Source organism: Giraffa tippelskirchi, chromosome 3 (genome assembly GCF_054371585.1).
Source record: "Giraffa tippelskirchi isolate mGirTip1 chromosome 3, T2T-mGirTip1v1.2.pri, whole genome shotgun sequence".
Taxonomy (NCBI): Eukaryota; Metazoa; Chordata; class Mammalia; order Artiodactyla; family Giraffidae; genus Giraffa; species Giraffa tippelskirchi.
In genome coordinates this window covers 52,196,812-52,224,084 of record NC_137277.1, presented here as the reverse complement: position 1 = coordinate 52,224,084, position 27,273 = coordinate 52,196,812, and the positions used below count along the sequence as shown (strand labels likewise).

Genomic DNA, 27,273 nt, shown 5'->3' with positions numbered 1-27,273 from the left:
GCAGTTTACATCTAAATTGGGAATACCCTAGAACCCCCTGATCCTCCAAGGAGGACAGCAACATAGTCTTGGAAGAAAAGCTAGTAACACACAAAGGGGCCTAATCACTCGTAGGAAATGCTGTTTCCCACCTCTAGTCCAATTTTATTGTGATCTGTGCCTCTCTTAACATTTCTTGTTTCAGCACTCATCATCTGAATCACCAGGACTATTAACCAAACTTTGTTTTTTTTTTAGCCCAAGATAACTCTGTAACCAGGCCAAGTACATGACAGAAGAACATGTGAATGGAATTTCATCTCAAGAATACTTAGCTGGGGGAAGCAATTCAGCTTTTATTGTTAGAATTTTACAATTTCAAACACTGGTGGTGGTGGGACCACCATCATCATACAAAATTCCACCTAGTAAAGTTTTAGGTGACCAGTGACCTTGTCAATTAGGTCTGCTGGTCCTGGTCCAATTCCTAAAACAGTTCGAGAGCCTGGTGCAATCTGAGTACGTCCTGCATCTTGGATTAAACTTACAGTCAGTCCCAGCACTTTTGCATGGGTCAATAATTCAACCAGAGTTTCTTCATCAGGAGCTTTGACCACCACTTTGGGCTGGCCACAGTATTCCCACTCTCTGAGTAACTCGGGGTTTCTCCTTTGAATTTGCTTGTAGGCAGAAACAGCAGCATGAGAGCACTGGGCAGCCACCTTCCCTTTTCCCATCTTTAAGTCGTTTCGAACCACAAGTATCATCTTGTACTCCCCACTCTCCCCGAGGATGCTTGCTTCCGTCTCAGTGTCCGCATCTGTCTCCCTCCCTAAGCTCTTGGGGAGCACCCCAAAGCGCACTCGGAGGCCCCAGCCCAGCCACATGCCACAGGCAACTCCGGCAGCCAAGCCAAGTGCCCCAGGATTAGTCAAATACTCCATAACCAAGGATCTGGAGATCATCTGAAAGGAAAAGAAAGCAGTCATTATCAAGGGAGGAAAAGTTATACGTTCATCAGATACAACACCCTGACAGTATATAAGCAGCAGTACTTTAATTCATCCAGAAAAAAAAGGAAAAAATATGTTTTGGATCTTGGGCAGGTACTGTTCTTTCTCCTCTGGGTACTATAAAAAATTCAAGAATACAGGCAAAGCAGTTTAGGTCATTTTGAATCTGAATGTGAGGAGTACATCTCTCTCAGATATAACAGCTCTGCTCCTCAATCGTCACTAAGTCTTGTGGAGAAAGGAAATGCTCTGTTTTACCAAAATGCCTAAAGTATCTAAAAGAACCAAGAGTAACTCACTCTTCTGGAATATAGTGCTTATTCACCTGTGTCTTCAATAATGCAGTAGTTCTCGATGTACCAAGCCCTCAGGGAAGTTCCTGGTTGTCATAGCAATGGGCCTGGAGTAAGGTGAGCTGCTGACATCTACCAGACCCTGGCACGGAAAGCTGAAAGCCTCACAGGTGAATACTGGTGCCCCTGGACATTACTGTAGGTGAAAACCTTAATGTCTGAGCCTAGACCCCAGTGTCACCTTGCATATGAATGCAAAGTACTTTTTGCATAGTTTCAGTACACACTGAATTTACCAGTAGTACAACCATCATAAAAAACAAAGGAAGATGATCCTTCATCCTTTATTACTTTAGAAATTCCTATTCCCCAGCAAAGCTGTTCATGGTATCTGAGTTGTCAATAAAGCATTTACATTAAGTCTACATTTGAGGCTGTTGGATTCAATATACTTCAATGTATAGGTATACACAGTCATCAGTTTCTTCCACTGGAATACACGGTATCCAAGCATTTATGAAGTACGTTATGTTTGTAGAACTTAAAAGTGGTGCCCTTGGAATTCTACAGTGTGTAATCTGCGTGGCACAGATGGCAATCCTGGAAATTCATACTTTATCAAACTTTTTAAAAAATTTTCATTTAAGTTAAAATTAGGACATTAAAATTGAAATTATATTGTAGGCAAAGTGTGCAATGTTATCAAATATTTTAAAGTGAAGATAGTATAGGGGATGTTAAACTTTATTTGTTTGGCTGCTTTGGGTTTTAAGTGCATCATGTGGGATCCTGGGTTGCTGCACATGGGTTCAGTTGCCCCACGGCATGTGGGGTCTTAGTTCCTTGACCAGGGATCGAACCTGCGTCCCCTGCACTACAAGGTTGATTCTTAACCACTGGACCACCAGGGAAATCCTCATTTTTGAGATGTAATTCACATACTATAAAATTCACCTTTTTAAAGTGTACAATTCAGTGTTTTTAACATATCTATAATGTTGTGCAACCATTACTACTAATTTCAGAACACTTTCATTGCCCCCCAAAGAAACCCCTGTAACCGTTAGCAGTCACTTCCCATTTCTCCTTCCCCTAGTCTCTGGTAACCACTAATTTCTTTGTCTTTATGGATTTACTTATTCTGGACACTCGTATAACTCAAACCATACAAAAGGTGGCCTTTTGTTTCAGGGTTCTATCATCCAGCATAATATTTTCAAGGTTCATCCATGTTGTACCATGTATCAATACTTCATTCCTTTTTTACTGATGAATAATATTCCATTGAATGGGTATACCACATTATTTAATCTATTTATCAGTTGATGGACATTTGAGCTGTTTCCACCTTTTGGCTATTATGAATGCTGCTGCTATATATACAAATTTTTGTGTGGACATTTGTTTTCATTTGTTTTGGGGTTTTACCTAGAAGTCTAATTGGTGGGTCTAATATGGCAACTCTGTAACTTTGAGGAACTGCCAAACTATTTTCTAAAATGGCTATACCATTTTACATTTGTTACAAATTTTATTTTTTTTCAAGTGTGTGTTGGGCCCGCAGTAGGGTTGAGAACCACTTCTCTAGTGCCTTATGACTCAAGTCTCTAATTCAGAAACAAAAATTCAATGCCTTTGCAAATAGAGCTTCATATAAGTCATGGCTGCCTCCAGATCTCAAAGGAGTGGACTTGGAAACAGGAAATTGTTCCTTGGAGGAAGACAGTTTGTACAAAAGTCAAACTGGAGTTGAGAAGAGGGAGACTGAAGATATAAGTTGCAGCAAAACACAGTAGAATTGCAGTTGTGACAATTGCGCTCATTTCAATTGTAGGACTGCAGAGCAATGTTGAAAACATGGTTAGGATTAATAATGATGTCATAACGGTACTGTACCTACCAGCTGATTTTCTCCAGCAGTACTCAGTAGCCTGAGTTTCGGTAAAAACACAGAAGGGATAACTTTACATTTCACAGAGAAAGTAGAAGCCGAAAGACTAAAACCACCTAACCACTGCCTCCAAACATAACTAAATCTGCCACATTCATATTCTTCCTTCATCTTCCCCTTCTATAACAGATGGCTGGATTTATCCAGGTTTGGATTTTACTAAGAGTAAGCACTGAGACACGAGGGTCATGTCCGACTCTTTGCGACCCCATGAATCGCAGCACGCCAGGCCTCCCTGTCCATCACCAACTCCCGGAGTTTACACAAACCCACGTCCATCGAGTCGGTGATGCCATCCAACCATCTCATCCTCTGTCGTCCCCTTCTCCTCCTGCCCCCAATCCTTCCCAGCATTAGGGTCTTTTCCAATGAGTCAACTCTTCGCATGAGGTGGCCAAAGTATCGGAGTTTCAGCTTCAACATCAGTCCTTCCAATAAACACCCAGGACTGATCTCCTTTAGGATGGACTGATTGGATCTTCTTGCAGTCCAAGGGACTCTCAAGAGTCTTCTCCAACACCACAGTTCAAAAGCATCAATTCTTCGGTGCTCAGCTTTCTTCACCGTCCAACTCTCACATCCATACATGACCACTGGAAAAACCATAGCCTTGACTAGATGGACCTTTGTTGGCAAAGTAATGTCTCTGCTTTTCAATATGCTATCTAGGTTGGTCATAACCTTCCTTCCAAGGAGTAAGCGTCTTTTAATTTCATGGCTGCAACCACCATCAGCAGTGATTTTGGAGCCCAAGAAAATAAAGTCTGACACTGTTTCTACTGTTTCCCCATCTATTTCCCATGAAGTGATGGGACCAGATGCCATGATCTTAGTTTTCTGAACGTTGAGCTTTAAGCCAACTTTTTCCCTCTCCTCTTTCACTTTCATCAAGAGGCTCTTTAGTTCTTCTTCGCTTTCTGCCATAAGGGTGGTGTCATCTGCATATCTGAGGTTACTGGGAGTATAGTGATGAACAATACTGGCCACTGACAGTTCATAGATAAGCGGAGAAGACAATTACATGTCTGGCAAATGTTATGAAAAGATGTTAGGGGAGTATATAAAGTGCTTTATAGCTCAGTTTAGGAGGTCAGGGAAGGCCACCTTGAGGAAATATTTAAAATGCAACAAAGGATCAGTAAGAAGACAGATGAGGAAAGACCAACTCAGGCAGAATGAACACCAAGTAGGAAAACCAGAGGAGAGACCTATGGTGTGCAAGAGACCTGAAAGTAGTCCAGACAGCCCAAAGACGGAAGAGCGGCAGAGAAAAAAGTGAGAAAGAAGGGCAGGAGGCAGATCGCAGAAGGCCTCGTAAGACATGTTTAGCAGCTTGGAATTCTAAGGACGATGAGACACTGTTGCAGGGAAATGATTTTTGTTTTCTAAAAGATCACCTGGGACTTTGGTATAAAGAAGGAATTAGAAGCAGGCAAGAATAGTTACAGGGGATTGATTAGGAGGCTGCTATAATGTAATAATATTAACAGTTAATAGGTATTGCCACTCTACATCAATTGTCTCTTTCAGTGTTCCCAACACTGAAGTCCTTTAAGTAAATATGTAATTATTATCCCCATTTTGCAGATGTGAAAATTGGCAGACAGAGAATATGTCACTCACCCAAGTTCAAAAAGCTAGTAAGTGGTAGCCTGATCCAGAGCCTGTGTTCTTAACACGGCTCTATGCTGCCCTTCCCAGGAGTCTAGGTAAGATGACAGTCAGACAGGAGTGGTGACATGAGAAAGGAAAGAAGTGGCTGAAGCACGCCTGTATAAACTGGTGATTCACTGGAAGTCCGGTGATAAAGGGAGAAGTTTAGAACGACACCTAGATTTAAACAAATGGAGACTGGGGGTATACTCTTTACTGATGAAAAGAGCAGGTTTGAAAGTAAAAGACACTGAAATGTTTTAATACATCAGATTTGACCAAAAGACATTCTGGTTGAGATGTCCAGAAAAAAGAAAATAATATGTCATTTTAGAGGTCAGAAGATAAGCGTAGGCTGGAAACACGTTTAAGAGAACTTAACATTGACTGAAGACTGAGGTTACTAGTGGATAAGGTCACTGGGTCAAGTATAAAGAGGGAAGAAAGGAACCCTGAGGAAACAAATATTCAGGGATAAAAGGAGAATGACAAAGAGGGTCATAAATGGTTAGGTCTTCAGCACCTAGTTTCAGTCCTTTCACAACTGTGCCTAAAATGTTGACAGGGCTCTACTGACATAGTACTTTATGGCTCTAGATGCCTTGGCAGACACACACACACAAAAGAATTAAAAAAAAATTATCAGAACCCACATTATCTCATAATGCATCTATCATTTAGTTACTATATGATTCTTACAGATCAGAACTTTATGATAATCTAACCGCCAGACTACAAATAGAACAAATATTCAATTATATAAAAATATATATATATACAAACTTCTATGTCAAAGAATTAGAAAGATTTTCTGCACCAATTGTTAGGTTGCGAAATAACCAAATATTCTACATACCAGACTCAGGTACTATCTAGAGAAAGGCACTACATACAGAGGACCTATTGTGTGTTGAATAGCAAGCTAAAAACCCTTTACTTCCATTATTGTTGCTATGAAAATAAGACGATAATACCAGCCTCTCTTTAAAGATGAGAAAAATAATCCACAGCAAAAAAACTAGTAAGAACAGTATAAAATATACTCACCTAAAAGGTCATGATGGAAAGTTTCTCATTCTCTCGCCTTTATTTAAAAACAGATATACCAATAAGAGTCACCATAAATAGAAGGCAGAAAAAGTTCCAGAAAGAACCAAGTTTGTTTATTGCTTCTGTCCCTAATCTTATGAAGTCCCTAATTCCAAATGCTGAGATTAATGCTAACATCTCTGTTCTTTTCATCTCCTATCAGCCTGATCAGAGCATCATCTAACCCTTGTAAAAGGTGTTTCAGGATGTCCCCCTTTCTTCATAACTATTATAAACATTTATCAATAAACCCAGTGCTTGAAACTAAGGTAAACGTAACTATTTTTAGCCTCACCTCTATTGTCCCAGGCAATGATGGCATTGCAAAAGGAACATGTCCTGTAAGACCCTCCTCTTGGTGCCTTCCAATGGCCAGATTAAACCCCTCTCACTGGCTACTGCCCCTTGGCCTTTTCCAACCTAAAAATCCATCCTCTTGGACCCTTAAACCACTGCCTCACTTTTCCTCTTCCCTTCATCTTTAAATTTCTTCAGTTAACTGCCCGCCTTCCATTCGACTGAAACTGCTAAAGAATCAAGACATTATCTAGTTGCTGCTTTTTAGGCCTCATCTTGAGTTTTCTGCACCACTCACTGATAACTTTTCTTTAAACCCTCTTCCCTTGAATTCTTTAACACAACGTTCACCCTATTATCATCCTACCTTTCTGACACCTTTTCCCCACTATCTATAGTCTCTTTCTGTTTGCCGCTGATGTATGTATTAGCCAAGCTTACACATTTTGCCCTCTTTTCAGTCTCAACCTATGTTGTCCTATATAGTAACTATTAGCCAAATGCAGTTATTTAAACTTAAATTAATTAAAACTAAATAAAAATTCAATTTTTAAGTTACATATGGCCACATTTCAAATGCTCAATAGCTCAACAACTTAGAAGTGGCTAGGGAGCTTCCCTGATGGTCCAGTGGACCACAAGCATGTAGACCCCAGACCAGTTGGACCTGAAGATTGATGATGCTGACTCCCACTTACCTCACCACCAACCCATCAGAAGAATGTCCATGAGCTGATCATGCCCTCTTTGAACAATTACTATAAAACTTCTCTATCTTCCCCAAGTGGGGACACATGGTTTTGAGGGCCTGCTGTGGCCCCCTCTGTCTGGCAAAGCAATAAAGCTATTCTTTTCTACTTAAAAAAAAAAGAGTCCACCTTTCAATCTAGGGGACATGGGTTTGAACGAAGATCCCACATACAGCTAAATAATTTTTTAAGTGGCTAGGCTCCACTCTGAGTTAGCGAGAGATTGAACATTTCCATGACTGCAGAAAGTTCTATTTGACAGGGCTGGTTTATATATCCTCTTTCCATTCAATCAATCAATATTTTCTGAGAGCCTATTGTGCACAGTTTTGGACCCTGGAGCCTGAACAAAACAAAATCCTGCTCTTCATGGAGCTAACATTCTAGTAGGAGGAGATAGACAATAAATAAATAGTTTGTCAAATGAACAATCTCACTTATTTCTGAAACAATAGATGCTGAGGATTCCTACAGCCTCTCTTGGGCTCCACACTTAACTTTCAGTTTCTGCTAGATTTTACCACTTAGATGTCTATGAAGTGGTCTAGACTGTGCCCTGAACTCAGTATTTTTCCTTCTCTCTCAAACTTCCTGTAATCTTTCCATATTCTTCATTTCGTCCTAGTACATCTGCCATTATAATTAATTATACTTATAAAGCACAAATCTGATTTGTAAGTTCTCTGTAATCTGTAATTTCTCTGCTCAAAAATCACTGGATAAGCATCTAAGGAATAAGGAAACCGAGTCCTCCTAAAACTGAGTCCCCTTATCAAGTTTATGATTAATCTCTTTATCCAAAACTTTATTTCCTCTCTTGTCCACTGTGACCTCAATCCTGCATAACTGACATTAATCAACCAGAGCTGATGACTAAAATTGCTGTTGTAAATACACTGTCAATATAGTAAAATTGTAGTTATCACCTACAACTCAGGTTGTTTCTCCGGGGTAAGACAAGTTAACAGACTATCATGTCATGGACCACCTGGCCAGAGAAGAATTATAAACCAGAGACATCCTGACTCCTGAAACTACAATTATGAAAAAAATCACAGAGTTCAGTAGAAACCAACAAAACACTGTAAAGCAATTATCCCCCAATTAAAAAAAAAGTCACAGAAATGTCATAAAATGATTAATTCCAGTCTCTTTGTTCTTCCCCTTAAAAACAAAACAAAAACAAAACCCTAACTAAACACCCAAATGAAGTGGATTTGAGGCTTGTCTCCCAGTCCTTTGCTTAGAGCCCTGCTATAAACGCTGCGCTTTTCTTCACCACAACCCAGTGTCAACAGACTGGTTTTCCTTACGTGTTGCACAAGTGGACTCAAGTTCGGTGGGTAACAATAAAATATAAATCCCTTAGCAGAAATTCAAAGAATACACAATTTGGTTTCAACCTACTTTATCCCTCTAACCTAATCTCCTGCTACATAGTCTACTATTCAGTCACACCAAATTACCAGGTGTTTTCAAGTAGCAATCTCTCCCTGAAATAATTCCCTCCACTTAAAACACAAAAACGTCCCGGAGCAACTACACATAACCACTGTAGCGCATATTCGCGACGTTTAGTACAGTGCCTGGGGTAAAATGTTCAAGGATTATATACTTCTTTATGTTCGTGTGACACAGCGGGGCAACTTTTCCATGATATTCTTATAAGTCTTTTCTTTCCTCGTAGCACCGGACAACTCGATACGCTGTGGGTGTTCAACACCCAGGAGAGTGTGAGGCCTGCTCGGTATTTTCTCACATTCGGAGCGAGGGCATAGATGTTGCCCGATTCGGAGCCCTTGACGGGGAACTAAAATTATGGGTCCTTCCCCTCCCCAGCAGCTAGGTCCTTTCTTTCAAAAGACAACTGGCCAAACCGGAAGAGTGGCTTCAGGGTCCACTTGGGTGGAAGACAGTTTAGAAAGGAGATGAGAGTGAGGGGGTGATTTTTTATAGAATGAAATAGTAAGAAACACTCCAACTGGAGAGTCAAAAAGAACATCCCTCTCCATGGGAGAGGCCCACCTACCTAGCGCACCGCTCCTCCGCCTCACTGGCGCCTTCGCGTTCTTCAGTTCTGGGTACCGAACACGCCGCTCTCACGCGAGTTACCTCTTCCGGGGTATCTCGACAACAAGTTCCGGATCAAGAACGGCGACGAGAACAGTCATTCTTCCTCTGGCCCCGCCCACAGGTCCCTAACCCAGACGCGAACTGAAATTCCGCGACGACCCGCTGAAGTGGCCCAACGGAGAGGGGAACGTTTTTCTTTTGGAGGCGGTCTCCCGCTAGGGGAAACGGACCGGAAGTGACGCGAGCGAGTTCCGGTTGGCCGGAGCCCAGCGGCGGGTGTGAGAGTCGGTCGGGAGTCGCTTCCAGGATCCAGAGATCCGAGAAGCCGGAGTCAGAGCCGGTAGGTAAGCTGGCGCGGGGAACTGGGGACGGACGCTTGAGACGATCCTCAGAGCTCGACCTCTTCTGCGCCCAGACGGTGCAGATCTAGGGCACCGTGATTCGACTGCCAGCAGTGTTGTAGAGCGCTGCTGACTCTGTCTCAGTCTGATAATATTTAAATTATCTGGGACACCTCCCGGTGGTTGGCCACTGGTAAGCTGAACCCATGCACTGAGCTCCCGACCATTCCCTTCATCGCGGTGGGCTTGGAAGCTGTCCTGAGCTTCTGTAGAGTACCCAGCCCCTCTTCGTCTCTGGGAGTCGAGAACCTTAGAGTAAATGAAGAAGATCTCCCCTGCTGATGACCAAGCTGTTTCTCAGGATTTGTCAGTGGGGTTCTCGTCCTCCCAACCACTAGCCCCTGATTCTATCATCTATCCATTTCTAAACAAAATTCAGACGTGTGAGTGCCTTCTAAAGCGATGGTGGCCAAGGGAATGGGGCCTCCCTCCGTAGATCTCTGGCAGAGGACCTTCACGTTATTTCCCACTTCCATGAGGGATAGCGTTTTCTGCCTTTTCCAAATCCCTGACCGCCTGTATTTCTTTACAGTGGGGGTATCTGCAGTAAAACATGAAGGTTAGCTACATCTTTAATAAACTTCCAGGAAGCCATATGTGACCCTGTGTCACACTGCTTGAGAGTTATTTGTGACCTCCAGTAGGTTTTGCACTGTTATTTTTTGTTTTCCTGAAAATTCATACCAGAAAATCTCGTAATATATAGGCTGTGGCACTGATACCTGTCTGGACAACATAGCTCCTTTTCCTAACTTGAATGTCTCACCTCTCCTTTTAGAGCTTGTCAAAAATTTTTAGACAGATTGCACTGATCCTTTGGAAGAGTTTGTACAAGTATTTCTAACGTTATAGAGAATTTAATGTTCTGACTGCTTACTACCTATTAATTGTCTTGTCATCAGCCCTGATTTTGGTTGTGTATTCTTAGCATAAATGATAATAGTAAGAAACTGTTATTTACTAGGCAACATTCTATGCATTATGGATTATGTTTTTATTGACCTTTGGAAGAGGTGGTGGGTCCCAGACATATGAGGCCAATTTATATAGGTGTGAAATGAGTCGACAGTGGAGATTTTTATATTATACTTCTTTGCCCATATTATTTTAAAACGTTGGAACATTTTTTTTCTTTGAGGATTATATCCTGCCTGATTAGCATAATTTAATTCCTGTGATTCACATTCCAGAATAACCAAATTTCTGAAATACTTCAATAAGTGATTTAATGTGCCTTTTAGCAATTTAATATCTTATAGCTAGTTTAATCAGTTTGTTTTTATTTACATATTTTTCTCCTTTTTGAGTTAGAAAATTTTTTCACAGTTGTCTGAAATCAGGCGACAAGATTTTTGAGATGTGGAATTATATAAATTAGATGCTACCATTTTTAACAGCTGGTAAATTTGCTTTTTGACTTGAAACTGCTAAACTTGGTCTTATATTCTTTTTGTTCAGTCCTGTTATTCAGGGACTGATTATCCAGATTTTCTCACTTTCCAACTTCTTCCTGAGTTTGGCTTGAATTACCACTTTTTAGGATTGCAAAGATCATTAAACTTTAAATCAGAAGACCTACAGTGGCGTCTGGGCGCCAACACTTATTGAGCGTAGGTTCGCAAGTTACCAAACTTTCTAAACTGACCTGAATTGTGTTGATTAAAATGCTGCTTACTTCATAGGATTGTCCCAATGATTAAGTGAGATAGTAAATGTGAAATCACTATATAAATGACAATATAGTGATACTGTTATTTTACTCTGAAAGCAGGAAATAAATCAGTGGAGAATACTGTTAACTTTGATCATTTCAAAATTTGATGTTTTGTATCATTAAGTATGTTTCTTCTCTGAAAATTTTATAACATACTTTTCTGAGATGATCTTTGCCCTCCTTTTGAACGCAATAAAAGCTAGCCAGGAGTAGTTGAAACTGTAATCTACTGTATTAGTCACCTTGGTTAATAAGTAGGTGACTTGAAAATGAGTTTAGTTTTGCATTTGGGAGTTTAAATTTGAATTTTTTTGGCCATCAGGTACTGTCACTTAAGAATTTACAAGTGTAGAGGAAGTTGAACTTTTGGGTGCTTACATGTAGTTAACTAAAGCCTTACGTTATTTCACTGAAACTTATTGAAAGCAGTATTTAGAATGAGATGCGACCTCTGTAAACACATAGTTGGATTCTTCTCGTTTAACAGAGGAGAAAATTAGGGCCCAGAAACACAGTCAGTAATTGGCTTGCCTGAGGTCATATGGCTTAGGTAGTGCCAGAACCTGAACTGGAAATGAGGTCCCAAGTGTTCTTTCTTTCTGCTGAGGTTGTCTCCAGGCATCTTTATTTGGTTTGGCAATATTTCCTGGCGTGCATGAAAATGGTTTCTTATGTACTAAAGGGATCTATATGTGTGAATACATTTTTTTTCCCTTTTTAGCTGATTTAGTCTTGTAAATTCTAGGAAAACAAAAACTATGCTTGGCAAGATTTGCAGTGGAGTGGCATAAAAAAAGGAAAAATTTAGTTCTGTTCTTCAGAATAGTTACTCTTGAGTTCATGCTTCACTACTATCGGATATCAAGGTGTCTTCTTTCTGGCAAGTGGAAAAGACAGAAGATCTTTGTAACACATGTCTCTACTTGAGTAAGTGTTCTTGCTAATGAGTAGGAGGAAGCTGTATTAATTTCTTTGCTCCTGATAACAAAATTTTCCCAAGCTGTTTATAATTTCAGTGTAATTATTTCATTCTGGGTAAATAGCCACAGTAGAAGAGTTAATTTTTTGTCCTGTTAAGAATCTTTTTGCTCCCATTGATTTCACAAAACTTATTTAGTCTCTTAAGTATAATTTAAAGAGTTTGTCAGTATTCCAGAAATGAAAAAATCTTTTCATTAGGTCATTGTGGTGTTTTCTCTTATTCTTGAGGTTCATTAATAAAACCTTGGTCTTTATAGATTTTCCTGGAAGGACTACGTAAATAGTGTTAAGAGCCTAGGCTATGAATTTAGATGGCCTTTGTTCAAATTCCACGTCTACTACTGGGTAACCCTTGGGCTAGTTACTTAACCTCTTATTATCTCAATTTTCTCCTAGATATTGAAGTTAATACATACCTTTATTGTTAGGGTTAAGTGAGTAAGGTTTAAGTAAAGCATTTAGCAAAGTGCTGCCATATAGTTAACCACAGTTGTTATGTCATTGTGTGGTCTACTGAGCAGTTGCTAAGAACGTTTTTCCAACCCTCTTTGGAAAGCATATCTTTGTGTTGCTGCTTACTTGATTATTGTTAGTTCATTATTAATGAACTTTCAGTAAGTATATACATGTATATATTCACATTTCATGAATAGTTTACAACATATGTGGGATTCTTAACCAGATGAGTTGTTCTTGTAGGGCATTACCTCAACTTTTTTGTATTATTAACAGTTTACATTATATGTGTAAGCCATAACACAGAATTTGAGAATTGAAATTTGGGGGTTTGATGCTTAACGACGTCTTCTGGCAATTACTTTCTTTGCATGAGAAGATCATTTTGCAGTATCTCTTGTCATAGCTGTTCATTCATCCAATCAATGAACAAACACCTTATGTCTTAAGCCTGTTGCCAAATTCTGGGGGAAACAGTGGGAAACAAAATCTAATAGATATTTTAGTTAGGAACCCTATAGAGAAAATATACAAAAATGAAAGAATAAGTACAGTGTAATAAATGTTATGAAGGAAACAAACAAGGGTTTGAGAGAGAGTTAAGGTGGATATTTGCTTGTTTAATACTCTAGCACAGTACACCAAGAATATAGTGACGTGAGATGAGGTAGGAAACATTCAGAGTCCAGATTATATAGAGGTTTGTAGGCTATGGAAATGAGTTTGGATTTGATTTTTAGTGTAATTAGCAAGTCTTTCTACAGTTTCAAGTAGGAGAGGAGTATGATTTATAAGCAGTTTACTCTTGCTCATATGTGAAGGATGAATTGAAGGGGGCAAGAGTAGAAATGGAGAGAGACATTGAGTCCATTGCAGTAGTCCAAGTGAGAGAAGAAAATGGCCTGGATCAGAGTGGAGGCAAAAAAGTGGAGAGCACAGTGGGTGGACACTAAATATATATGAAATAGGACTTGGTCTTGGATGTGAGGGGTAAGGAATTGAGAAGAGTCAGGGGTGATTGTTCTTCTGGGTTTAGTAACTGGGTGGATGGTTATGCCAAGTACTGGGAGAGGAAAGGTTTGGGGGGGACCAGGTTTGTTACAAGAAGGGGGATGAGGAGGGAGAAGAAAGTACATGTTAAATTTGAGGTGATTAGGACTGATCCAAGTACTGCCATTAGGTATACAAATCTAGAGGTCAGAATGAGAAATACAAATTTCAATACAAAGGAATGCATGTAAAGAGTGATATAGTGGGTTATGGAATTGATTGTTGAATTACAGAATGGTCACATTCTTTTCATCATTGTGTGCATACCCCTCAGCAACAGGATTTTTACTTGTAGAGTCTGCTATTCCACCCCTTGTCTCTGTACTTGCCTGTGTGATTTACTCTGGGCAAAGGGACATCAGGAAGTATGAGCACAAGGAGAGACTTGAAAAGCAGTTGCGCATAGGGACCGGTCTTCTCGTGATGTTCCGTTGAACCCGGAGCCCACTGTGTGAAAAAAGGCCCAGGCTAACCTGCTGGGGTGTGGACGACCCATCGGAGCATACAGCTTAGACCAGCCCAGCTCAAGAGCCAAGCTAGCCCAGACCAGAACTGCCCAACCTAACTCACAGAACCGTGAGAAATGGTAAATGATTTTTTTTAAGTTGCTAAATTTTGGAGCTCAGTTGTTTAAACACTTGCAAAAGTCAGTGGATACACAACATTGTAAATCAACTATACACCAATAAAACATTTTATAAGAAGATAACGGGATGCAAATGATACCTCACTATGATCTTGGTGTTTGTGTGTGTGTATTTAAGTTTATTTATTTACTTATTTTGGCTATGCTGATCCTTGTTGCTGCGCATGGGCCTTCCCTAGCTGCAGGGAGCGGAGGCTTCTCTTGTTGTGGAGCACGGGCTCTTGAGTGGGCTTCAGTAGTTGTGGCATGGGGACTTAGTTGCTCTGCAGCATGTGGGGTCTTTCCAGACCATGCATCAAACCCTGCATTGGCAGGCAGATTCTTAACCACTGGACCACCAGAGAAGTCCCTTGGTTTATATTTTTTGATTATCAATAAGGTCAAGTAGATCCTCTGTTATGAAATACCTCTTCATGCCTTTTGCCTGTTTCAGTTTTGTAGCATTGTCTTTTTCTTAATAATTTAAAATTCTGTGTATACTCTGGCTACTAGTTCTTTTCAGTTATATGTTCCTCTGGCTTGTTGTCTCATTAAGATACCTTGTGATGAATTTTAAGTTTAATTTCAAGTTGTCCAATTTATCAGTCTTTTTCTTTATGGTTAGCTCTTTTGTGTGTCTCAGGAAATCCTTCCCTACCCCAAGGCAGAAAGGAATTTATGTTTTCTTCTACAAGTTTTGATTCTTGACTTTTAAATCTTCAGTCCATTTGGAATTGAATTTTGTGCATGGTTCAAAGTAGAGATCCAGATTTTCTTTTCTTTTATGGATAATCAGTTTGAATAGTCACTCCTTTTCCCACTAATCTGTCTTGCCATTTCTGTCATGTAGAGTTCCAAATATACAAGAATCTTTTTTAAAAATTTTATTTGTTTATTCATTTATTTTTGGTTGTGCTGGGTCTTGGTTGCTTCATGGGTTTTCTCTAGTTGAGGCGATTGGGGGCTACTCTTCATTGTGGTGCATGGGCTTCTCATTGCAGTGGCTTCCCTTGTTGTGGAGCACGGGCTCTAGGCTCATGGGCTTCAGTAGTTGTGGCTTCTGGGCCCTGAATGTAGGCCTGGTAGTTGTGGCGCATGGGCTTAGCTGCTCCTCTGCATGTGAAATCTTCCCAGACCAGGGATTGAACCCATGTCCCCTGCATTGGCAGGCAGATTCTCATCCGCTGTACCACCAGGAAAGTCCAATAAGAATCTTTTGAGAAGCCATCTTTTCTGTTTCTTGGTCAGTTTGTCTCTCTCTATGCCTGTAAAACACATCTTCATTATTTATTACTCTAATGTATGTATAGAAAGATAGATATACTCTGGATATAAGAACTTTGTCAGATATATATATTGCAAGTATTTTCTCTCATTCTGTGGCTGACCTTTTTTTTTTTCTTTTAACAGTGTGTTTCAGAGAGATCCTCTGGAGAAGGAAATGGCAACCCACTCCAGTCCTCTTGCCTGGAAAATCCCATGGATGGGGGAGCGTGGTAGCTTACAGTCCATGGGGTTGCAAAGAGTCGGACACGACTGAGCTACTTCACTTTCACTTTCAGAGAGCAAAAGTTTTTAAACTTGATGAAGTCCAGTTTATACATTTTTTTCCTTATAGTTCATGCTTTTTAAATCCTAAGAAATATTTGTCTACCCCAAGACTGCCAAGTTTTTTCCTGTTTTTTTTTTTTTTCTTTTTAGAAGCTTTATAGTTTTAGTTCCTATGTTTAGATCTGTGATCCATTTCAAATCAGTTGATCATATGAGAATAAGGGTCAATGTTCATTTTTTTTATAAGGATATTGAGTTGAGTAGATATTCCTTTCACCATTACATTGCCTTGTACTTTTGTTGAAAATGAATTGACCCTATGTGTATGGGTCTGTTTCTGTATTCTCTACTCTGTTCCAGTAATTTATGTCTATCCTTTTGCCAAAGCCACACTGTCATGAATACTGTAGCTTTATAGTAAAGCAAGTCTTCAAATCAATTAGTGCAAGTCTTCCACTTCTGTTGTTTATCCAAATTGTTTTAGCTAGTCTAAATTCTGTGCACTTCTATATAATTTTGAATCCATTTGTCACTTTGGAATTTTTTAAAAGCCTGCTTAAGTTTTTGTTTGAGATTGCATTAAAGCTATACATCAGTTTGAGGGAAATTGACGCAGTAACAATATTGAGTCTTCCTGATGATGAGCATGATACATATTTTCCCATTTATGTAGATCCTCCATGATTTCTTTTTAAAACCTTTTTAGAATAGGTCTTGTGCATATTTTGTCAAACTTAGCTCTAAGTCTTTCAGATGCTATTGTATATGAACTTTTTAAAAATTTAACTTTCTGTTTATTCTAAGTATATAATATTGATTTTGACCTTTTCTCCTGTGACTTCATGTTGCTTTGGATCTTCCCTGTAGCTCAGATGGTAAATAATCTGCCTGCAATGCAAGAGACCTGGGTTCGATCCCTGGGTCAGGAAGATCTTCTGGAGAAGGGAATGGCAATCCACTCCAGTATTCTTGCCTGGAGAATCCCACGGACAGAGGAGGAGCCTGGTGTGCCACAGTCCACGGGGTCGCAAAGAGTCGGACACGACTGAGCGATTAACACTACCTGTGACTCTGCTAAATTCACCTATTAATTCCAGTTTTGAGCATTTTTCAGTTTTCTCTTATTTTGACCAAAGTTATTTAGAATTGTGTGCATTAGCTGCTAAATATGTGCAAATCTTATATTTTTGTTGCTGAAGTTTGACATAATTTCTGGGTTGAGAATGTGGCCTATGATGCCCATTGTTTAGAATTTTTTGTGACTTATTTCTTAGCTTAATAATCATAAATGGTTTATGAAAAAAATATATATTTTCTAATTGTCATATGCTGAATCTTGTGCATATCCCCCCCCCATATTTTAGTTCTTAATTTTGTGGTTAAAATCTTCTATCTTATTGAATGTTTTGTTCTTGTTTTTTTGTTTGCTTGAAATATCAGTAATTAATAGTTGCTTTGAAACCTCCCAATATAGTGTTGAATTTATTCATATCTGTGTCTCTTTAACCTATTTTTAAGTTATAAATTTTGGTGCTATAATTTTTTAGGTGAATTCAAATTTAGAATTATTACATCTTCTTGATGAGTTGAACCTATTATCATTATGTTCTCTTCCCCTAATAATTACTTTTGCCGTTTGTCTTATTTTCAACCTTTCTTTATCCTACTTTTAAAACCATGGAATTTTTAAAAATGTAATTTGCAGGGACTTCCCTGATGGTCCTGTTTCCACTGCAGAGGGTGAGGGTTTGATCCCCGGTTGGGGAACTAAGATCCCACATGCCTCAGAGCGTGGCCAAAAATTTTTAAAAAGAAGAAAAGAAAAATTGCAATATGTTTTTCAAGTGATGAGTTTAATCTGTTCATGTTTATTTTGATTATTTACATATTGGACTGTTTGGACTTGTTACTATCAAGTATTGTCTTGATGCTCCTCAACTTTAGAACACTTTAATCTTTTCTCTTTCTGATTTATATACCATTGCCCAAATTTTACAATCTGTTTATAAATCACAGATTTTAGAATTATCTGGATTAAAGCCTTCATTTTGATATAAATAATCTGAAGGGTGTACCCTTGTCATTTGAAAATATTCTGTGACTTAACTTTTCATATTAATGACTTGTATAAAAAAAAATAATGACTTGTATAGAGCAGCTTATGTTCCTCAGGTATTTAGGGGCAATAAAATAGTGAGGTCTATTAAGCAATCTGAATGTAAAGTTTTGTCAGAGAAATATACAAACAGTGATAACCTACAAATGAGTCAGTTTGAATAATGAGAAGCAATAGAGCTTAGTGTTCTCTTAATTCTAATAATGGGGAACATTTATAAATGCTAGGACAAGCTAAACCTTTGAGACTTTTTTTTTTGGTCTTTTTTTTTCCCCCTGTGACTCCAGAATTCATTGGTGAGAATTGAAAATACTGTCATTTGACTGTAGTAGAAGAAACATTGAATTTGGGCTTGAGAAAGTGAGGCCAAACTCTTACCTTGTCATTTATATGCTGCTGAGTTGCTCTTTGGGGCCCTTGGAGCCCTCAATTTCTGATTTGTAGAAGGCAAGTGTAAAAATGACTGTTCCCTACAAAATGTTGTTAGTATCATATTAGCTACTCATTATGCAACCTATATATCACTGTACAGAAGTAGTTATTATTATAGAAATCCAAAACCCTGGCTTTGGTCTGAGTAGGATTCATAGACTACTAGAATAGGAAGAAAATGATGGCAGTCTCTTACTCTGTTTGCCTAATAATTGGATGAGGAAAGGGAGAGTCAGAGTGGGAAATGACATTCTGAAGGTCTCTCAGTTAGTGGAGTCTCCCAAATCTAAACTGTTAACTCCTTTTATTATCTTAATTCTTGACCGTACTCTTACTCTCCATCTTTTTGGTGAAAATGTTTTGCTAAGATTGCATTGGTTATAAAAAACTGAATAAACATGTAGAAATAGATTGAGAGAAAGTGAAAAATAGGATTTTTAGGTTGTAATTTTACAAGTAATGCATTTTGCCTGTGAAGATAAAATCATGTTTTTATACCCCAAACCTATCAGACTTGCAAAAAGAGAGTTCCTAAAGTGTCTTTCAGGTTGTATTTTTTTTTTTAATTTGGATTTTTACTTAAAATTTAGTTAAAAATTAGACCTGGAGCAGTGGCCTTTTTCAACAATTAGATTTTGATGAGTTCGCTTCATTAAGTTGAGGGATATTTTAGGCCAGAAAAATATACTTATAACCTGTTAACCCATTATTAGGAGATTTATTGAAATTCTGAATGCTTTTAATTGTTAACTAACTTGGGATTTTAATTTTTTTAATTTCCCCAAACTTTAGAAAGTTCAAAAAGATTCAAGGAATATTTTTCATATATTCTCATTCAAATTATGAATTTTCAGAGAACGGATTGTTGAAATGTCACTACCGTGTGATGGATACTCTCTGGCTCAGCCAGATGATCTGATAATCACTCTGATACTGTGCATGGTGTTGGAAGTATCTTTGCCTTTCTGCTCCTGTACAAACAGAAAACTGTGTCAGAATCTCACTGGTCAAGATGTGTTACTCTTCACTTACAGTATCTATTTATTACGTTTCCAAGAAGAAATTGCAGTTTCTTAATCTTTTTTTAGGGAAGTCTACAACTATTTTGGAATGGTCTGTGACTGAATATACTAAATAATCCAACCAAGGACACACACTCTAAAAGCAAAAAGTTTACCAAAAGATGTAATATTCTCAGGTTGGCTGTCTTTGTGTGCCTTGTATGAAAAACACTGTAGTTTTATTGAGAAAGCTGACTTAATATTTTTGTGAGAAAGTAGAATCATGTGGATAGATGGTTTTCACTTAAGTATGTTCATTTTATTTTGGAATTCAGTGATGAAGAAAATTCACTACTCTGTTTTCTTTTTATTTTCATCTTGGTAAATTCTCCAGTAAGTCTTGTGTCATTCAGTAAGTTGTATTTTCATGTCATCCTCCAGTGTTTTTTGTGTCACTTTAGGGAACTCACAGTAATTTAGTTTTACATTGTTTTTGCATTACAAGTGTAGCTAATGTTTAAAATGAATGGAGCATTATAGTCTTAGTACACTGGAGGTACAGCCTACAAAGAACCTTTGTGAGCTGATTTTAGCAGTTTTCTGAGCACTTCTGCCAGAAACAAAAAACCCCACATATTTTAATATCGACCTTAGGTTTTAAGTGTGCTTCAGCTGTATTTAAAATCTGCTAGTTACAGCCTTTTAAAGTATTTCTTGTATCTAGATATATTTTCACAGTGAAAATTATTTGATGTTTGAGTTAATCTGCTTTTGTATTTTTGTCTTCTCATCCCATCCATAGACCTGTAGAGTTTATTTCAACAATTTTATTCTTAGAAACAAAACTAACTTCGATGCATGCTATTCAAATTCATATTATAACAGTCTCTGTGTAAGGCTGCATTGAATGTCAGGAATGCGTCTATGTGCTAGGTTCCTTTTTGAGGAGATTTCAGTCTTTTAAACAGGCTAGTAATACTTTGGGTTTATTCCTACATCCAGGGATCTGACTGACACTATTTAGTAACAGATTTTCAGAATTTGTGCTAATTCATTAAACTGAAAAGTGGCTCGCCTTAAAAATATTTATTTCATCTTTCCCTCGGTACATTGGCTAGAGCTTTTTTGTTGTTCAGCCACCCAGTTGTGTCCTACTCTTTGCGACCCCATGGACTGCAGCACGTCAGGCCTCTCTGTCCCTCACCATCTCCCAAAGTTTGCCCAAGTTCATGTCCATTGCATCAGTGGTGCCATACAGCTGTCTCATCCTCTGATGCCCTCTTCTTTTGCCCTCAAGCTTTCCCAGCATCAGGGACTTTTCCAGTGAGTCAACTGTTTGCATCAGATGACCAAAATACAGGAGTTTCAACTTCAGCATCAGTCCTTCCAGCAAGTATTCAGGGTTTATTGCCCTGAAAATTGACTGGGTTGGTCTCCTTGCTGTCCAAGGGACTCTCAGGAGTCTTCTCCAGCACCATAGTTCAAAGGCATCAATTCTTCGGCACTCAGCCTTCTTCACCGTCCAGCTCTCACAACTGTATGTGACAACTGGGAAGACTATAGCCTTGACTATACATACGGACCTTTGTTGGCAGAGTATTGTCTCTGCTTTTCAGCTCACTGTCTAGGTTTGTCATAGTTTTGTTGCCAAGAAGCAAACATCTTCTTTTTTATCCTATAATGATTTTTAACAGATTGTCCTTTTGGTACTTTTCAAAGTGGTTGCATTGATGAAAAATAATTCATTTTTGTTATCTAGCATAACCAAGATCTTTCTGTTGATGCTTCTGTAAAAATCAGTTGTGCAGGCTCTTGAATAGTATAGAAACGTGGAAAACAAGTGCCTGCAAGTGAAAACTCAGGCAGTATTGACTTTGGTTGTTTTGGAAAATTGAGACATTCGTGGAAAGAGTGTAGAGACGCTAACATTAGGTGCCTGCTATGTGCCACCCAGACTCTGTGAAGGACAATTATATATAATTTTTCTTAAAGTAGAGAAAATAAATGAGAATCCCCAGAGCAACATGAAGAACGTTTAAGGATGACGTGAAAATAGGAATGGGGATATTTTACAAATAAACTCAAATGCAAAAGCTTAACTTACTTACCCAAGGTTATGTAACTAGTAAGTGATGTTGGTAGGATTTTTTTTTTTAGCTCCAAGGAAATAAAACTACTTTCAGGTGGGAAGGAGAACAGAATTAGAATAGCGTTGATGCATTCAGTCTTGGAGTGTGGAGGACAGGTGAAATGCTGCTTGCCCTGATTTTGCCTCAGATCAGTTGAGACATTGGCAGCTTTGGGGCACCGAGTTAATGTTCTCAGCTCTGGAGGCTGGAAGTCCAAAATTAAGGTGTTAGCTCTCTTCTTGGCTGGTACATGGCTGTCTTCTTTCTGTGTCCTCACATGGCATTTCCTTTGTATGCATACAGAGAGAGGTCTCTGGCGTCTCTTTTCTCCTCTTCTAAGGACACCAGATCTATCTGATTAGGGTCCCACCCTTAGGACCTCATTTAACCTTAATTACCCGCTTAAAAGCCCCAACTATAATATAAATACAGTTACTTTGGGGATTAGAACTTCAGCATATAAGGGGGGCGGGGAGGTACAATTCAGCCCATAACTAGCATATTCTCCTCTTCTTTAAGTGTGTAATTCTGTCCTTATGTAATTAAGTAATTATGGCATAAAAAAATATATATTTGGTCTATGTCCCAATTCCAGGCACAAAGCTCCCAAATCCCTTGTAGTTTTCCTGAGTGATGTAAGTGAAAGGAACACCTTTTATTCTAATGAGGCAACTTTTGTTGGGCCCATTGTTACCTCCAGGGTGGGGACTAGTCACCAAAAAAACCTAGACATGATTAGAGGGTTAGAACTTTCAGCCTCATCTCCCAAACTCTAGTAGGGGAGTGTGGCTAGAGGTTGGCAAAAGTTTTTCAAAAACTGTTTTTTAAACTGAATTTATTTTGTTTGTAAAGAAGTAGACAAATTAAAGTAACTTAGTCTCTTACGTTATTTCTTACAAAACAAAATTCCAGACTTTTTTCTAGAGAATTTTTTGAGTAGGAAATGTCAGTGGACTGTTTTCTTTTTTAGCATATTGTGTAAGAACACATTATTTGCTCAAGTAAAAGTTCCTCTTGAAATATCTTGTAAAACATCTTTGAGTGGTTGCATAATACCATTGTTATTAAGTAAGAACTTAAACAGACCCAAGTTGTTTTGAGTCAGACTTTGTCTCTTAAAGATGATACCATGGGAAGGAATAAGACTGGGGAAATGAGTTATTGACATTTTGTAGGGGGAAAGGTTTTAGAATGTTTCCTTCATAACACATAAAGCTCTTTTGTACCTTCTTACATCTTTGCATCACAAATTAATTAAATGTTCTTTATTGTGATGTAGGTGAATGGCTGTTCGCCTCAAAAATGAATTGCCTATAGAATTTGGCTGAATATGAGTTTGCAGTTTTAAGTAATTACAGAACTTATATATGAATGATTAGAAGATGGAAAATCTTTAACTTCATGTTGAATGATTGGAAGATGGAAAATCTTTAACTTCTTTATCATATGGTTCATTTAGTTGATTTTATTAATAAAACCAGGAAGCATGATTTGTGGAATAGATTTGTGTTTTGTAAACCTATTGTGATGCTTTGATCATACAGATTTTCACAAATTATCTTCATCTTTTTTTGTAATTGTTGTTGAAGGTGAGGGTGGGACGTTCTGGGAGAATAGCATTGAAACATGTATATTATCATATGTGAAACAGAACACCATTCCATGTTCGATGCATGAGGCAAAGGCTCAGGGCCGGGGCAATGGGATGACCCAGAGGGATGGGATGGGGAGGGAGGTGGGTGAGGGGTCCAGGAAGGGGAACACATGTAAACTCATGGCTGATTCATGTCAATGTATGGCAAAAACTATTACAATATTGTAAAGTAATTAGCCCCCAACTAAAATCAATAAATTTATTAAAAAAAAAAAAAGAAAACATCATCACAGAAGTATGACTTAAGTTTACAGAATCAAGTTTCAGCTTCTATGACTACTATGAATGTGTTGCCTTCTGAGCTCCCATACTTTATCCTGTACTCTCTATTGTTGGGGGGGGGTTGTAGTTTCCTCAGTTCTGTCTTGTCGCAACAAAAATTTGAAGTGACTGGACGGACCAGCGGAGAAGGCAATGGCACCCCACTCCAGTACTCTTGCCTGGGAAATCCCATGGACAGAGGAGCCTGGTAGGCTATAGTCCATGGGGTCGCTAAGAGTCGGACATGACTGAGCGACTTCACTTTCACTTTTCCCTTTCATGCACTGGAGAAGGAAATGGCAACCCACTCCAGTATTCTTGCCTGGAGAATCCCAGGGATGGTGGAGCCTGGTGGGCTGCCGTCTATGGGGTCGCACAGAGTCGGACACGACTGAAGCGACTTAGCAGCAGCAGCAGCAGCAGCAGGATGGACCAGCATTACAGCCCTTGGACGGACCAGTGTTACAGCTCTGTGTTACAGTTCAGTTTTATTTACAAAGCAAAGGAAAATACATCCTTGAGGCATGAGGGCATGCTGACCCAAAAGACATGAAGAGAAGAGAGGCCCCGGCCCAATTTTGGCTCCTCTCTTTATGTTTTCTTCTCCTCCTCCCGGGCCTGCCAGATGTAAATTGGGCTAGCCTGGAGTGTTGTTTGTTTTACCTGAGGTCCTTACTCCAGTTTTCTGACCTTCCTTTGTTCTGTTTTCACAAGCTTTTTCCTTCTTTGTCTTTTAGCCACCACCATTTTGAACTCCTTTTTCGTATTCTAAGTACCTAACATTATCATCATTGTAACTGGCATATATTGAGTGCCTATAAAAGATGAGACAATATTAGTATTTTATGTACATTATTTTATTTAATCCTCAGAGTACCCTTTGTGTTATTTCTGTTTTACAAATTAAAGAAACTGATATATAGAGAGATGTAAAAACTTGCCAAAGCTTAAAGTAGATATTGGGAAGTTTGGATTTGAATCCAGTTCTGTTAGATTCCAAAACCTGTTTTCTTTCTGCTAAGTTATTTACTGTATATCTGTTTCATTGTTTTATGTTATAGTTGAAGTCTTGTGTTCATCTGGTTTCCCTACCAGACTATGACCTGCTGGAGGATAAGGATCTTGTGTTATTCACATTTGTGTCTTCAGTGGCCATTACTGACCCCAGAACTTTTATACTGAGTGTTGAATGAAAGACACTGATGTAACTTATGTGGTAGCCATGAGGCCTGTGCTATGGAGTACTTTCTCTCATATTAGACAGTTGCTAGGTTTACTACTTCATATACCTACCGTTTTGGTGTATTGCCATTTATGGTTATACGCACACTAGCACACCCAAACATACACTCCTTCATCGTCATCAATCCTGTGGACATGAGAATTTTTGTTCTCCTTTTGTAGATCCAGAGAATCAAGATCTAGAAAACATGAGACTTACTTAAAATCACACAACTAGTTATTAGCAAATCTAGTGTGCAAATCCGGATTTTAGACTCACAGTCCTCTGCTCCAGGCTCTCCATCTGTGCTGAGGGAAACCTATGCTTTATTTCCTGATATGTTAATTTGTTTATTGAAAAATGAAGGCAACAAAAAAAGGTGTCCAGAAATGGATTGTGTCTAAAACAAGACACCTTCTGTTGGAGTAATGAATGTAGGCTTTTTCTTCAGCCTTTATAGTCTTACATTTGTTTTCCTTTATGAAGCCTAAAGTATGATTGGAATTTTAGTCAAGGGATAAAATAGTTCTAACTAACAAACTATAGGAAGATTGAACCCATGATCACATCATATTCTGATCAGCTGAGTCTAAATCTAGCAGGACTCACAGCACATGAAGAGGACTCAGCACTGAGACTTTGAAGTGATACACATTTTGAGTAGCAAGATTTGCTTTACTGGCACCTGAAAGAGTGATACAGGCACAGGTAATCTGATGTTTTTGTGTAGAATAAGTACATCAGCACAGTTTATATGTTGTAATGTAGAGATTTTAAGTAAAAAATTTACATCTGTACTTGTAATAGGAAGTGTGATATAAAGAGTACACTTAAATATTTACTCCTTCTTGGCTGCCTCAGGTCTCAGTTGAGACGCACAGGCGCAGTAGTTAGGCAGGGTGTGTGGGATCTTAGTCCCTGACCAGGGATCGGAACCACGTCCCCTGCATTGGAAGGCGGATTCTTAACCACTGCATCATCAGGCAAGTCCCTAAAGAGTACATTTAACTTATCTTAAACATATAAAATTTGCACCTTTTATGCCTGTACATTTTTTTTCTTTCAGTAGAATTACTTGCTAAATATAATTAATCTTGGATCTGTTGTCAACATTTTTAACATGTTTGATAATGTAATCCTTTTGTTTTTTTTTAAGTAATGCCAGAAAGACTGAAAGATTGGTAAAATTTGAGTAGATAGTGTGTATGGTATTAATGAATTAGAAAGATTTTAGGCTTTATAAGTTATCTGTTTGAAGGTGCTAGTATTTTATAACCTTCTGTGGACAAATTGCCTCCAGATTTTAATTTGGAAAAGCACTGGGATAGCTGTTTGGAAAAGGATTTGCAACAACATGGCTTTTATATTTTTAATACTTCTACTAGACTTTTATACAGATTATTAAATCTTGATTATAACAGAGAAGATTAAGGTGTCAACACACTGAGATAGCATGTGGGGATTCCTACCATGTTGTTTCTGTGTTCAGTTTCATTCAGCCACAGATGCAAAGCAGGAGCATCTAACATAGCACTGGATTTTATTTTGTTTTATTAGCTCCTCAAGAGTTATTGATCTATGAAATGGCAGAGAATGGAAAAAACTGTGACCAGAGACGTGTAGCAATGAACAAGGAACAATATAATGGAAACTTCACAGGTAAAGGATGGTGGTTTGGAGGGAGAAGATCTATGGGTTTAAATGATATCCTTTTCATTGGAGTAAAATAGAAGTATATTATATCTAATATGTATTATCTTTTGTTAAAATAATATATAGTAATATAAAATACATAAAATTCTTATAAATCTTGCAAAAGATTATCTTTTGTTTCATCTTCATAGTAAATTAAATTATGGACACATAAGGGGCCTATAAAGTGATTTTTCACAGTGATAGCAGAAGCATCTTGGCCATAGTCACATCAGCAGTGTTCTAGATACAAAATTATTGCTTTTTAATCTTGTGGTGTGGTAAATATTTGGTTTTGTTTGCCGCTCATTTGTATCATGCTATTTTGTAACCTTAGAAATAGATTATAAATTTATTTATTATGCTAATCGTAATTTTTATAATTATCCAAAAAGTCAGAATGTGATTATCGTGGATTTCTTTTTAAATTTTAGTTTGAGACAAATAAATTTGTATTTTAATTGAATTAGAAATTTGTGGTAAATTTCAGTATATTTGACTCTTATTTATACATCTACCCTAAAAATTACAATTATCATTTATATAGATGATTTAAGTAAGAAGTTTCCTTTATGTGTTTAAAAGAAAGTGAAAGGTTATCCTTTTCTGTTAATTGTAATGATTTCCTTTTTAACTTCTTGATCATTTGACATCTCAAACACACTGCAAATAATATCAGTCCTTCAGCAGGATAATAATTATATCATAGAAATCTTCTACTGGAAGGACTGCAAGCTTTCTGAAGTAGTAGTTCCCATCTGTTCATTTTGATCACTACATTGCTTTGCAGAACGTGTTTGCAGCACTTAACTGACGTTTGGGTTACTTTGGTTGTCAATTTTGTATCATTTCACCAGGAGTCTCAGGATTCAGAGATAGGCATTGCATGTA

At 38.3% G+C, this 27,273-nt stretch overlaps 3 protein-coding genes across 9 annotated transcripts in view; 2 read left to right on the top strand and 1 right to left on the bottom strand.

Annotated features, from left to right (window-relative positions):
- CLTC (clathrin heavy chain) overlaps positions 1 to 1,710 on the top strand; it is a 68,057-nt gene extending 66,347 nt beyond the window's left edge. For all 4 annotated transcript variants that reach the window (XM_081585033.1, XM_081585031.1, XM_081585032.1 and 1 more), the window contains one exon: positions 238 to 1,710. In XM_081585033.1, coding sequence (XP_081441159.1) covers positions 238 to 272 — 35 coding nt within the window. In that variant the 3' untranslated portion in view covers positions 273 to 1,710. The remainder of the gene's footprint in view (positions 1 to 237) is intronic.
- PTRH2 (peptidyl-tRNA hydrolase 2) lies at positions 316 to 9,125 on the bottom strand. 2 transcript variants are annotated; one of them, XM_081585072.1, is made up of 2 exons: positions 9,054 to 9,125; positions 316 to 944 (listed from the first exon to the last, which is right to left on the bottom strand). In XM_081585072.1, the coding sequence occupies exon 2, from the start codon at positions 942 to 944 to the stop codon at positions 405 to 407; it is 540 nt and encodes a 179-aa protein (XP_081441198.1). In that variant the 5' UTR covers positions 9,054 to 9,125; the 3' UTR covers positions 316 to 404. The 2 variants fall into 2 exon arrangements, with proteins under 2 accessions (XP_081441198.1, XP_081441199.1); XM_081585073.1 differs by lacking the exon at positions 9,054 to 9,125 and adding an exon at positions 4,860 to 4,914.
- A 218-nt stretch (positions 9,126 to 9,343) lies between these two features.
- Positions 9,344 to 27,273, top strand: part of VMP1 (vacuole membrane protein 1) — a 124,602-nt gene continuing 106,672 nt past the window's right edge. For 2 of the 3 annotated variants that reach the window (XM_081585070.1, XM_081585068.1), the window contains exons 1-2: positions 9,344 to 9,437; positions 26,248 to 26,349. In XM_081585070.1, the coding sequence (XP_081441196.1) occupies positions 26,274 to 26,349 (76 nt within the window). In that variant the 5' untranslated portion in view covers positions 9,344 to 9,437; positions 26,248 to 26,273. Of the gene's footprint in view, positions 9,442 to 26,247; positions 26,350 to 27,273 lie in introns of all 3 variants that reach the window. The other variant, XM_081585069.1, reaches the window with a different exon arrangement.